At 42.7% G+C, this 12,583-nt stretch overlaps 1 protein-coding gene across 1 annotated transcript in view; it reads right to left on the reverse strand.

The window, feature by feature from the left end:
* Window positions 1-12,583, reverse strand: part of CFAP47 (cilia and flagella associated protein 47) — a 281,878-nt gene that overhangs the window by 260,313 nt on the left and 8,982 nt on the right. The window contains exons 3-5 of the mRNA XM_061378057.1: window positions 4,514-4,665; window positions 3,233-3,348; window positions 1,154-1,292 (exon numbers count right to left, since the gene is read on the reverse strand). Coding sequence (XP_061234041.1) covers window positions 1,154-1,292; window positions 3,233-3,348; window positions 4,514-4,665 — 407 coding nt within the window. The remainder of the gene's footprint in view (window positions 1-1,153; window positions 1,293-3,232; window positions 3,349-4,513; window positions 4,666-12,583) is intronic.

Consider the following 12,583-nt stretch of genomic DNA (forward strand, 5'->3'; position numbering starts at 1 on the left):
AATATCAAGTGATATGTCTTAATAATTTTAAAAGACAACTAGGAAAACAAGCCAACCACACCCTATTCACTATTATAATAAAACAGGATTGCAAAGGACTTTTGTCGTGGTTTAAGCCCAGTCAGACATGCAGCTTGCTTGCTCACTTCCCCCCCTGTTCCTCCCCCCAGCTCCCAGAGGGATGGGGAGGAGAATCGAAAGAATATGACTCCCACTGGTTGAGATAAGAGCAGTGCAGTAACTAATAAGGGAAATAACAAGGGAAGAGAATACAGCCGCTCACCACCCTCCAACTGATACCCAGCCCGACCGAGCAGTGATCTAGCCCTTCCGGGTAACTGCCCTCAGTATATATAGTGCGCATGACGTGCTGTGGTATGGAATACCTCTTTGGCTAGTTTGGGTCAGGTGTCCTGTCTCTGCTTTCTCCCAGCTTTCCCTCCTCCCTGGCAGAGCATGAGACTCACAAAGTCATTGGTCAGAGTAAACATTACTGAGCAGCAGCTAAAAACATCAGTGCTATCAGCGCTCTTCCTAGGCCAAAAGTCAAAACCATAGCACCCCACTAGCTACTAAGGAGAAAAATGACTGCTGAACCCAGGACAACTTTACAGATGGGAATCTAGTTTCAAATTCTGGCACTTTAAAAAAGTTTATATTCACCAATTGAAGGGAGATAAGTTAGGCATTTAAAAACAGTCTATTCTTAAAGGACTTAGTGGTTGAAAATAAGTTCTCTCCATTTAAAACAAGATACACCAAAGGACAACATAATGTTTTTCAGACACCTGAAACGCAAAAATCCAATGGAAAAATAGCAAAGTTAGAGAAGCTAAGAAAAAAAAAAAGGAACACAGGATGTGTAGAAAGGTAAAAGATACAAAAGGCTCTTGATTAATTGTATAATGAGAGATATGCAAAGAACCCGTATCATTACAACTTATGAGAAAACTTTAATAACACAGCCAGGTATACAACTTATGCATCACTGATTACATTATCACCACAGAACATCAAATTAATTTAATAAAAATAAATGTGGAATACAGCAACTGACACCTAGAAGATCAACTTTTTCAGATAAACAATCACAACAAAGACTAGAATTAATAATGTAACTTAAAGAGCTGGATTTCCTCAGTCATACACTCACTTTACCACTTCTTTGATGATTCTGGGTATATCTGTGCAGATATCCACTTTAACTATCTTCCTAGATTTTGGCTCTACTACTCCTCTGATAGGTTCTATGTTAAGCAGGACAGCGCCATCGTATGATACTTTGAATGTACCTAAAAGAAACAGAATAATAAACACAGTGTTAGACAACAAAGTTGTAGATTTATATTCTTCTACTACACATTTGGAATTACAAAATACACAATGCAGATATTCACAAGCAGTACATTTTCTTGTGGAACAGGAAAACTATTTCTAACAACAAAGTAGATCATTATTTCCAGCATTTCTTTAAATATTACACCCACATGTCCCATGCCATTTTGCAAGTTGGAACACAAAAGGTACTCCCATTCCAGACAAAAGTGACTATACAATAAAGCAGCTGTAAGTAAAGGTTTGTAAGTTACAGGCTGGTTTATACAGAGCTCTAGACAGCTGCTATAGCCAGAAAGTTAAATGTATAATGCAGTCAACAACAGTTTTCATTATTTGGTACACATCACAATTTATTGCAAGAGAAAACAGTGAATATTTCTAGGTTATAATTTGTTTTAAATGTGAAAAAATATATATTTAACCAGCAGCACTAATTAACTGATATTATATCATACACAGCAAGAAATTGTTTCAAATGTAGAAAAAATTCACTGTTTTACCTCAGACAATCCCTGACATAAGAAGCAAAAGCAAAGGACTCATTTTGTGCAAGGGATGAGATGTGAAAGGTAATGCTTGAGTCACAGGCTGGCATACAGCATTTCCTGCTGATACAGTTTATGTGCTGCCTGTTAGTGTGACCCGCTGTGTTGATTTACAAAGTCTATAGAAAAACCTATCCAGCAGCTTTTCCTTTATCTGACCTCAATACATCCTTTATTAACCACCACTTTCATTCTAATTTTCCATGTCCAATCCTGCAGAACTTGACTACGCAACCTGCATGCATCATGCAACAGAGTTTATAACTAGAAATAGCGTGTACACAATGTGAGAAATTTCACATCATGGATATTAGTTATAGATGCATATGCATTATCTCATTTTCTTTATTTAATCATGATTTCTCAAAGTGAAATGTTACTATGTATAAGAGTTGTTTATATAAACTACATACTAAATCTTTAAAATAAAATCAAATTCTGTTCTAACTAGACAGTCATCTGGGTTTGGGGGGGGGGGGATTTGTTTTGGGTTTTTTAATATTTCAACTCATCTCTGTGTTTCCACAATCATGTATTTTCTTTTGATACAGTATTTCTGTGGAAATCTATGAAGCAAATGCTCACACAACCTTGGCCTACTGCAAATAAAAATCTCTTGTGTTTTAATAAACAGCTGTACAAGTGAGGAACAAAAAAACAATCAACAGCCTTAAATTTGTTGTTTGAAACGGCACATAATTGCCACCCTGCTTTTGGAGAAAGGTGCCTGCAGCTTTGTCCGGTGAAAAGGCAGTCAAATAGATTACTTGGATCCCATAAGGATTCTTATGCACCATGCTCTGTGTTTCTTATATTCCTTGGAAGCATCCCTCACAAAAGTTAAAGATGTGCATGTTTTGAAAGCTCTATGACTTCAAAAGCTATGGCAGCAAGATAAAAAGACTTCTTGTTACTTTCTGATAATAAAAACAGCTCAACTCCCATCCTAGAGGACTTCAGCTCTGAAAGTACAAGGAGCTTGTAGTTGTTTATTTAACAGACAGCTATTGGGATCACAGAATCACAAGACAAAAAGAGCAAGGGCAGACATGATTTGCTATTATTTATGCTGTGCATAGTAGTCCAATGAGAAACTGACGTTTTTTCATCTTTCAGATAGGACTCAAAAAATAGAGAACTCCTAAAATTTAGCAAAGTTCTAAATTAATTTTTCTTCCCTAAGGAGAAGCAGTACTGCCTATAGAAACAATGGGCCATTTCTAACACCTTTAGCTACAACACTCATAACCCCCATAACCCACTCGGCCACTCAAGTGTCTACTTGCATAAAATTACATTTTCCAAAGAAATAAAATATTTGTATAATGTAATCCATACTAAATATTTACCTGAAGATGATCCACGGTTAGCAATACTAATTTCTTTACTAATTACTTTACTGTTTGCAATCACTGTACCAAAATTAGTCTCTGACTCGATTTCCAGGCAACAGCACGGAATCAATCTGCAGAGAAAAAACATGGTTATATGCTCCCAAAACTTGAAAATACCTTTGCATTTTTAAAGAAATTTGGTTAACTACTCCAGCAGAAGAGAGTTCTGCTTTTCTCCTAATTCTCCTACCAATGTTTATGCAACTCACTTCAGCAGTATGGTATACACAGGGAAGATGTAAAAGCGATCTAGCTGTCTATCAAGCTGTTTAATGGCTAACTACTGTAGCTTTAAAACATTATAGCTTTAAACAATTGGTCAAAATGGAATGTATACATTTCTATTTAATTTTAAATAATTATAGTACTAAGAACTTTAAGTAAAACTAGTTAGTTACATCGCAAAAGAAGACCAAAGTTTACATTCACTGTATTTTATTACCAGCTGCCTGAACTAAAAGCAGCGAGAAAACATGCATGCCAGTTCCAATTTACAGTCATCTTGTTTTATAGATACTTTATGTGGCTTCAACAAAACTTACTACAACAGACAGAAGTGGATAATGACACAAGTTATTCCTGTTATTGATTTAAGAGCCTTAGCCAGCATGACAGCAAAACTGTACTGGGTACTTCTCGGCCATAACAAAAAGATCATGCTTGTTTCAGGAAACCTGTATTTTAAGGGCCCCAATTTCTCACACAATCACACCTCTGATCTCACATAAACTGTGTATGAAATCAACTGGAATTTTACATCAGCATAACTCTATCTCATCTCCTCTTAACCACAAATAGGAATATGCAGGAACAACTATACCATGATCTGTGTTACATAGGGTACTAGAGACTAAATGGAGAAGGAAGATACATCTCCTTCGCCAAGGTAGATAGACCCTGCCTGTGTAATACGTTGCATGGAGGAATGGCGGGGGGGGGGGGCAGGGAGAGATGTATAAATGTTATCAACATTATCATAACCAAATTAGAATGAAGCAAAACCAGAATCCAAAGTCTTTCTAGAATCTTAGAAGACATTGCCCCAATTAGCTAATTACCTTTGTGCTGCTTCGGAAAAAAAAAATAAAAATCTTACTTTTGTAAGAAAACTTACTATTTGTTTTCAGTGCAACTGACACATTAATTACATAGCCATAGGTGACTTGTATTAGCAAGCTTTCCACAAGATTAAACTGCTAATCATAATGGCAGCATATGAACTTCTGAACACCATACCCAAGCAGGGGGATATCAACTATCTCATCTTCTATTAAAAGAAGTAGTCTATCTTGAAGATCTTCTTTACTCTTAGGATAATATTCCACAAAAGCTGTAACTCGAAGTCCAGGTGCAACAGGTTTTTCTGGATTTTCCACAATCAATTTAAACTGTAATAAAAAAAAATCTAGTTTTAAAAAAGATATATATGTGGTTCATTGATTTTAAATTCAAACCCAATTTTTAAATATATAGGATTTTATAAACTTTCTTTTCCTATTCAATGAAGTTCAGACTTTCTACAGTAGGGCAAAAAGAACAAATACTGACACATCAAATTACACAGAAGAGTTAATTTAGAAAAATATAATTTTGAGCCTTTCCAAGAGAGCTTTAGCTTTTCCTGCTGTTGCAAGAAACCTTCAGCAACACAGAAGTCAGCTATTACTCAATGGTGAATCTTTTCAGTACCTCTGAAAGTAATAAGGATCAAGTCTCAGTTCAAACCATCAACTAAAGGAGACTGCATCAGAGGTTTCTCTAGGTCTGTCTGACATTCAGCAAATGTCAAGAGGATGTCCTTCAGATTGTTGAAAAATCTGCTTGAAGGGCCCATGGCACCTTCAGTTTGGGGGATCAAATGACAGAAAAAAAACCAACACAGAAGCAGCTGCCAGAAAGCAGGTTTTCCCTCTCTCAAAAATTCTGGTTTTGTTGTTTGTAAGCATCTGCTTATAACCAACAGCCCCACACATTTTTTCATTGAACAGAATATACAAATAATCTACTAGCACAAAGTGGGAAATACAGCAGTTCCCTAGAAAGTACCCTAGTACCCTAGAAAGGAAAGCCTTGTAGCAAAATCTATAGTTTCTGGGGTGTTTCAGTCTTTTTACAATTCACATCACTCTATGCACAAAAGGCTTCTGCTCTATATGTCCAATTTTACTCATGTTATTTCTGAAAAAGGGTCATCCCAGTATTCTTTATTTTTTCTGTTCTAATTTATGTTTGACATATGCAAACATATCATTTACTACTTGTTGATTTTATTGTCCAAGCATCCCCTTTAACATTTTCCTAGCAGTATAAACACTCAACTAGAGGAAATTTGTTACATAACATGTATCATGATTATGGGCTCGATTTTGAAAGAGTAACCATGTTTTAATTTTGAACTGTGTAAAATTATTTTTGAAAGTTAATTAAACAGCCAAGCATATTCATTTTACACAAGGGAAAATTAATATGTTGTCCTACTGCCTTTAATGAAACCTATGGAAAACTGCTTTGTGAGCTAAATTTCTTGAAAGGCATTCCTTGATCACGCACCATGACAGCTCAAGGAAGGTTATTTTTCAGTCCTTGTACCCTATGAATGTAATACCTCTGAAAATTTACAGATGAGTCATACACTTCAGAGCCGTGTAATAACAGATGGCAGCGTAAGGTCTGTGAATGAGAAAGGTCAATATAACAGACCTTTCTAGAACTGAGCATGTGAAGTCGAACCTTGTCCTCTTATCAGTCAAATTAGTTGTCTCACTCACAATAGCATTAAAATACTCTGCAAAGGCATGAGATACTTACAGAGGTAAAAACTTGTTAAGCTATGATTGAGTAACTGTTTCTCTAAAATTGACTCTGCCTTTCCACTTCTGGAGCACATGAAAAATTGATAAGGCTGATGAAAACTATCAAACCAGAATAAGCACAGCCCTACCAAATCAACCGCACTCAACAGTTTCCAGCTCATTTCAACAGTCTTCAGTTACAGTGTAATAAAAATCAAGATCCACCTCACACAAAGTTGTGTGGGGGTATAAAATGCAGGTTTGGCCACTCTTGACCTCCAAAAGAAAGGCTGATTACTCAAAACAGCAAAATTATCCAAGTTACTACAAGTGTCTGACAATGGTTTTGAGGACTACCCTAGAATATACATATTCATAGACCAAGCTGCTGTGAACACAAAGCAACATCAGCTTCTGTTCAACACCCAATGGGAATTTAACCCTTTGATCCTAATTTTTACATAATTAACAGATAATAAACTAGCTAAATGAAAGACCAAAGTAAAACTAACCACAGACAGGTTTTGCTAGGCCAACATAGGATACAAGTCAAGGGCTAAACTGGTTAGAACTGTAAAGATGCATTTGCCTTAAAAAACTCTGTCTATGCAATGATTTTTCCAGAACTAATTAGATAATATTAACAGTGACCATACTACCTTGAGCAAAGATTATAAACCCCTCTTTTCTGAAAAGCCCTCTGCAAGCAAGCATAACAAATGAACTACACCACTCAAAAAACTCAGAATATAATACAAAAATAACAGAGCTATCAGTCAAAACTATGGAAACCCAAGCAAAAATAATTTCAAACACTGTGCCTTCCAGATAATCTGGAAAACTTCTCAGATTTGGTGTTCACTCTGTGGCAAACTGATCAGTTTCTACATAACACTGCATGAAGTAACAAGGAACTCATGGGCTTCTTGAGGGATAGAACTTCTGGAGACTGCAGTCAGCCAGTAAAGTTAAGCAGCATTTTCTACCAGCAAGGGACTTTATGTAGCAGAACTTACAAGCAAGTACTTCTACTGAAACTCTGGATTTAACAAGGGAGCTCTCCAAATCACTCACAACCTCAGGAAACTATAGTGCTGGGAAGGCTGGAGTTCATTTGATCCTGACTTACAGGCTTCAAATGAGCAGACTCATTTGAAGCTCTACAAAATAACATTTCTCAAGTGTCATAGAAATGAGACCTACACATTCTCACAACAAAATGATAAACCAGGACTGAAACCCTCCTTCAGAACTGTCACACAAGAAACAATTCAGACAATTCTGAGAATTGCATTTTTTTCTTTCTATTTATCCAGTTATTCAACAGTTTTAACCTCCAATTCACTGGCAAATTTCAGTCAGTTTCATAAGCTGTGCAGACATCCATGAGCCATTTGCCATTTGCAGCACTGAATGCATTTACACCTACCAAAGCAGTCTCTTACATAGGACTGATAATAGAAATTCACTAAGACAAAGAAGCTATATACTAAGACAAAGAAGTTTTAAGCAAAAGGAAAAGCATAAAATTGTAAGGTCAGCGAGCTAATTAAGCAACTTTGCTACTACTTGTCTAGGCCTAAGCCAATAGGGACTGCTTGCGTGCTAAAGATGTATACTGGTTAAGGCTGCTTTGGTGGTTCGGAAAACTGCTGTGAAAGCACTTGCACATACTCCGAGAGAAAAGGTGGAAAGTTCAACCTAGGGGAAGACTTTGAGCCTTCATCCTCACAACCACTGTTGACCACCACCAGAGGACAGCACACATACCCAAGGAGGAATGGCAGAGTTTCAAGAAGGATCCCTCCTCTTCTCAGAAATCTTATGAAGATGCGTATCTACTAACATAAATTTGGGGTAAGCTGGGCAGTGAGCGCACATGTTAGCAGGAGCAATCCCCCACGTGCCCAGTGCCAAATAAACAAATACCTACTTAATAGTTATCACAGTATCACACAGTATCACAGTATGTTAGAGATTGGAAGGGACCTCAAAAGATCATCTAGTCCAATCCCCCTGCCGGAGCAGGAACACCTAGATAAGGTTACATAGGAACGTATCCAGGCGGGTTGTGAATGTCTCCAGAGAAGGAGACTCCACAACCTCCCTGGGCAGCCTGTTCCAGTGTTCTGTCACCCTCACTGAGAAGAAGTTTCTTCTCAAGTTTAAGTGGAACCTCTTGTGTTCCAGTTTGTACCCATTGCCCCTTGTCCTACCATTGTTTGCCACTGAGAAGAGCCTGGCTCCATCCTCGTGACACTCCCCCTTTATATATTTATATACACTAATAAGGTCACCCCTCAATCTCCTCTTCTCCAAACTATAGAGACCCAGCTCCCTCAGTCTTTCCTCATAAGGGAGATGCTCCACTCCCTTCATCATCTTAGTTGCCCTGCGCTGGACTCTCTCCAGCAGGTCCCTGTCCTTCTTGAACTGAGGGGCCCAGAACTGGACACAATATTCCAGATGCGGTCTCACCAGGGCAGAGTAGAGGGGAAGAAGGACCTCTCTCGACCTACTAACCACCCCCCTTCTAATACACCCCAGGATGCCATTGGCCTTCTTGGCCACAAGGGCACAGTGTCGGCTCATGGTCACCCTGTCGTCCACCAGGACCCCCAGGTCCCTCTCTCCTATGCTGCTCTCTAAAAGGTCGTTCCCCAACCTATACTGGAACCTGGGGTTGTTCCTGCCCAGATGCAGGACTCTACACTTTCCCTTGTTATATTTCATCAAGTTATTCCCCGCCCAACTCTCCAGCCTGTCCAGGTCCCTCTGGATGGCAGCACAGCCTTCTGGCATGTCGGCCACCCCTCCCAGCTTAGTGTCATCAGCAAACTTGCTGATAGTACACTCAATTCCCTCATCTAAATCATTGATGAATATATTAAATAATACTGGTCCCAGTACCGGCCCTTGAGGCACTCCACTAGATACAGGCCTCCAACTAGACTCCGCCCCATAGACTACACCTCTCTGGCTTCTCTCCTTCAGCCAGTTCACAGTCCACCTCACTACCCGATCATCCAGACCACACTTCCTCAATTTGGCTGCGAGGATGCTGTGGGAGACTGTGTCGAATGCTTTGCTGAAGTCAAGGTAGACCACATCCACTGCTCTGCCATCATCCATCCACCGTGTTATTTCCTCATAAAAGGTTATGAGATTGGTCAAGCATGACTTCCCCTTGGTGAAGCCATGTTGACTGCCCCTCATAACCCTCTTATCCTTGATATGCCTTAAGATGGCACCAAGGACAAGGTGTTCCATCACTTTCCCAGGAATGGAGGTGAGGCTGACCGGTCTATAGTTACCCGGGTCCTCCTTCTTGCCCTTTTTGAAGACGGGAGTGACATTTGCTTTCCTCCAGTCCTCAGGCACCTCTCCTGTTTCCCAAGACTTGGTAAAGATGATGGAGAGTGGTCTAGCAATGACCTCCGCCAGTTCCCTCAGCACCCACGGGTGCATCCCATCTGGACCCATGGATTTATGGATGTCCAGATCTCTAACCCATTCCTCATCGACTAAGGCAAACTGCTTCATTGACCTGTCTTCATCTGAGGTCTCAGCGGTACAAGGGCTCTTCAGGACTGCCTCCGGCAAAGTAGACAGAGACAAAGAAGGCATTCAGTAACTCTGCCATCTCTGTATCTTCTGTCACCAGGGCACCCGTCCCATTCATCAGCGGGCCTACATTGCCTCTGGTGTTAGTTTTATCTGCCATGTATTTGAAAAAGCTCTTTCTGCTGTTCTTAACCCTTCTCGCCAGCTTTAATTCCAAGGAGGCCTTAGTCATCTTAGCTGCTTTCCTACATCCTCTAGCAGCAGCCTTATATTCTTCCCAAGTGGCCAGCCCTTCCTTCCATGACCTGCAAACTCTTCCACTTCAGCATACCCAGCAATTCCCTATTTAGCCACGCAGGTCTCCTGACCCTCTTCCTTGACTTCCTACGTGTCGGGATGCTCTGATCTTGAGCTCGGAAAAAGCAGTCCTTGAACGTCAACCAACTATCTTGGGCCCCTTTACCTTCAAGCAGCCTAGCCCATGGGATTTCCCCTAGCAATTGCTTGAAGAGGCCAAAGTTTGCCCTGCTAAAGTCCAGGGTTGCAATTCTACTTGCTATTCTACTGGCCCTACCACACAAGATCCTGAATTCCACCATCTCGTGGTCGCTGCAACCAAGGCAGCCCTCAACCTTCACTCCTTCGACCAGACCCTCCTTGTTAGTGAGGATGAGATCCAGCAGCGCACCTCTCCTGGTTGGCTCATCCACCATTTGCATGAGGAAGTTATCATCCATACACTGGAGGAACCTCCTGGACTGCGGCTGGGTTGCCGAGTAGTCCTTCCAGCAAACATCAGGGAAGTTAAAATCCCCCACAACGACCACGGCCTGTGACTGTGAGGCCGCTCTCAGCTGCCTGTAGAAGGCCTCGTCAACTTCCTCACCCTGATCCGGTGGCCTGTAACAGACCCCCACAACAGTATCGCCGCTGCCAGCCTGCCCCTTAATTCTCACCCACAGACTCTCAACTCGCTCATCATCTGTCCCCGGACAGAACTCAACGCACTGTAGCTGCTCTCGCACATAAAGAGCACCCCGCCTGGCTGGCCTGTCTTTCCTGAAAAGGACATAGCCCTCCATGACTATATTCCAGTCATGTGAGCTGTCCCACCACGTCTCCGTAATTGCCACCAGGTCATAATCTCCTGACTTAACACAGGTTTCTAGCTCCTCCTGCTTATTTCCCATGCTGCGCGCATTGGTGTACAGACATTTCAGGGAGCGAGCCGAGCACACCGATTTCACCCTAGGATTACAGGAGGCCTCCCAGTCTTCATCAATTCTGGAGCGCTGTCCCACTGAGGCAAGCCCAGCTACAACCCCATCCCCCTTCAAATCTAGTTTAAAGCTCTCCAAATGAGCCCTGCTAATTCGTGTCCCAGCATCCTTTTGCCTCTGTGCGATAAACCTTTCACACATGCCATTGTCCAGACTGGTGCCCTATAAAACCAGCTGTTATCAAAGAATCCAAAGCCCTGCCTGCAGCACCAGCCTCGAAGCCAGTCGTTTATGGACTGAATTTTCCCATTCAGTCCCACATCATCAGTGGAAGATGGAAGGAATAAGGAGAAGATCACTTGAGCCCCAGAGTCTTTCACCATCCACCCCAAGGCCCTGTAGTCTTTCTTCATCCCCCTCAGACTGCAGGAAGCAGCTTCCCCCTCACCCGTCTGGAAGACCAGCAGCGGGTAGTAGTCTATCGGGTGCACCAGGTTGGGGAGCGCCCTGGTGATATCCCTGATCCGGGCTCCAGGCAGACTACACATTTCCCTATGATGAGGGTCAACTCTGCATATCGGGCCCTCTGTTCCTTTCAGAATGGAATCACCTACTACAATGACCCTTCTTTCTTTCTTACCAGAGGCAGTCTTGAGGTGCGAAGTCGACCGCTTTTTCCTATGTGGCCTTGTAGGCGGGCCTTGCACCACATCCTCACCTACCTCTCCTTCCAGATCCAGGGCCTCAAACCTATTACGGAGGGTCACCTGGGGAAGCGGGGCAGGAAGGGAGGAGGGCTGCCCACGACGCCAAACCGGAACTTGCTTTCAACCCTCATCATCTTTTTGGTCCCCTACCTCTGGGCGACAGCTACCGGGCAGGGGCTGTCTCGGGCCATCCCCCTCTGTCTGAGAGGGCAGAGGGTCCATCCCCTTTTGGGGGTATCTCCCTGGAGCCGTTCCAACTGGCCAGCCAGGGAGTTACTCCACCAGTCAATCTCCCTTTCACACTCCCTGATGCTCCTCAGCGTCTCAACCTCCTCCTTAAGTTTAGCCACCAAGCTAAGCAGATCTTCTACCTGCTCACACCTCACACAGGTGGAATGCTGTCCTCCCTCCCCCGGCAGTAGCAGGCTCTGGCACTCCCTGCATCCAGAGACCTGAACAGCCACGGTTAGGGCCGGGGTGTCTGTTTGAGTTGCTACAGCTCTCTTACTGTTAGCTCTCTCTCTGGAGACGACCATATTGGTCAGCAACACGACCTACTTGTTTTTCCCTGCGCCTGGTACCAGCGACGTGTCGCTGCCCTCTCAAGGGCTCTTTCAAGTCAAGGGACAGGGGAGTGGTCGCCGACACCGTGGGAACACCCCCCGCCACGTCAGCCGCTCTCTCGCAAGGGCTGCTGGGATTTCGGGAATCAGGAAGCATCGGGAAATGCCAGGAATCGCGATGCCTCTGCGCTATCCCCTCTGATTTTCCTAATCTCAGTAGAAGCTCGCGGTCGCTGTAGCTGTGCTGGCTGCAGCTCTAGCTGGGCTAGCTCCAATCAGCTGACTGAATGCGAGTAGCAAGTTTCAACCGAATTTAAATCTCCCACCATCACCGTGGGAACGCCCCCCGCCACGTCAGCCGCTCTCTCACAAGGGCTGCTGGGACTTCAGGAATCAGGAAGCATCGGGAAATGTCGGGAATCGCGATGCCTCTCCACTACCACCTCTGATTTTCCTAATC

The sequence above is a fragment of the Neopsephotus bourkii genome, unplaced genomic scaffold (assembly GCF_033783945.1).
Source record: "Neopsephotus bourkii isolate Nb327-2 ecotype Australia unplaced genomic scaffold, CSIRO-AGI_Nbou_v1 NB_1763, whole genome shotgun sequence".
In the NCBI taxonomy this organism is placed as follows: domain Eukaryota; kingdom Metazoa; phylum Chordata; class Aves; order Psittaciformes; family Psittacidae; genus Neopsephotus; species Neopsephotus bourkii.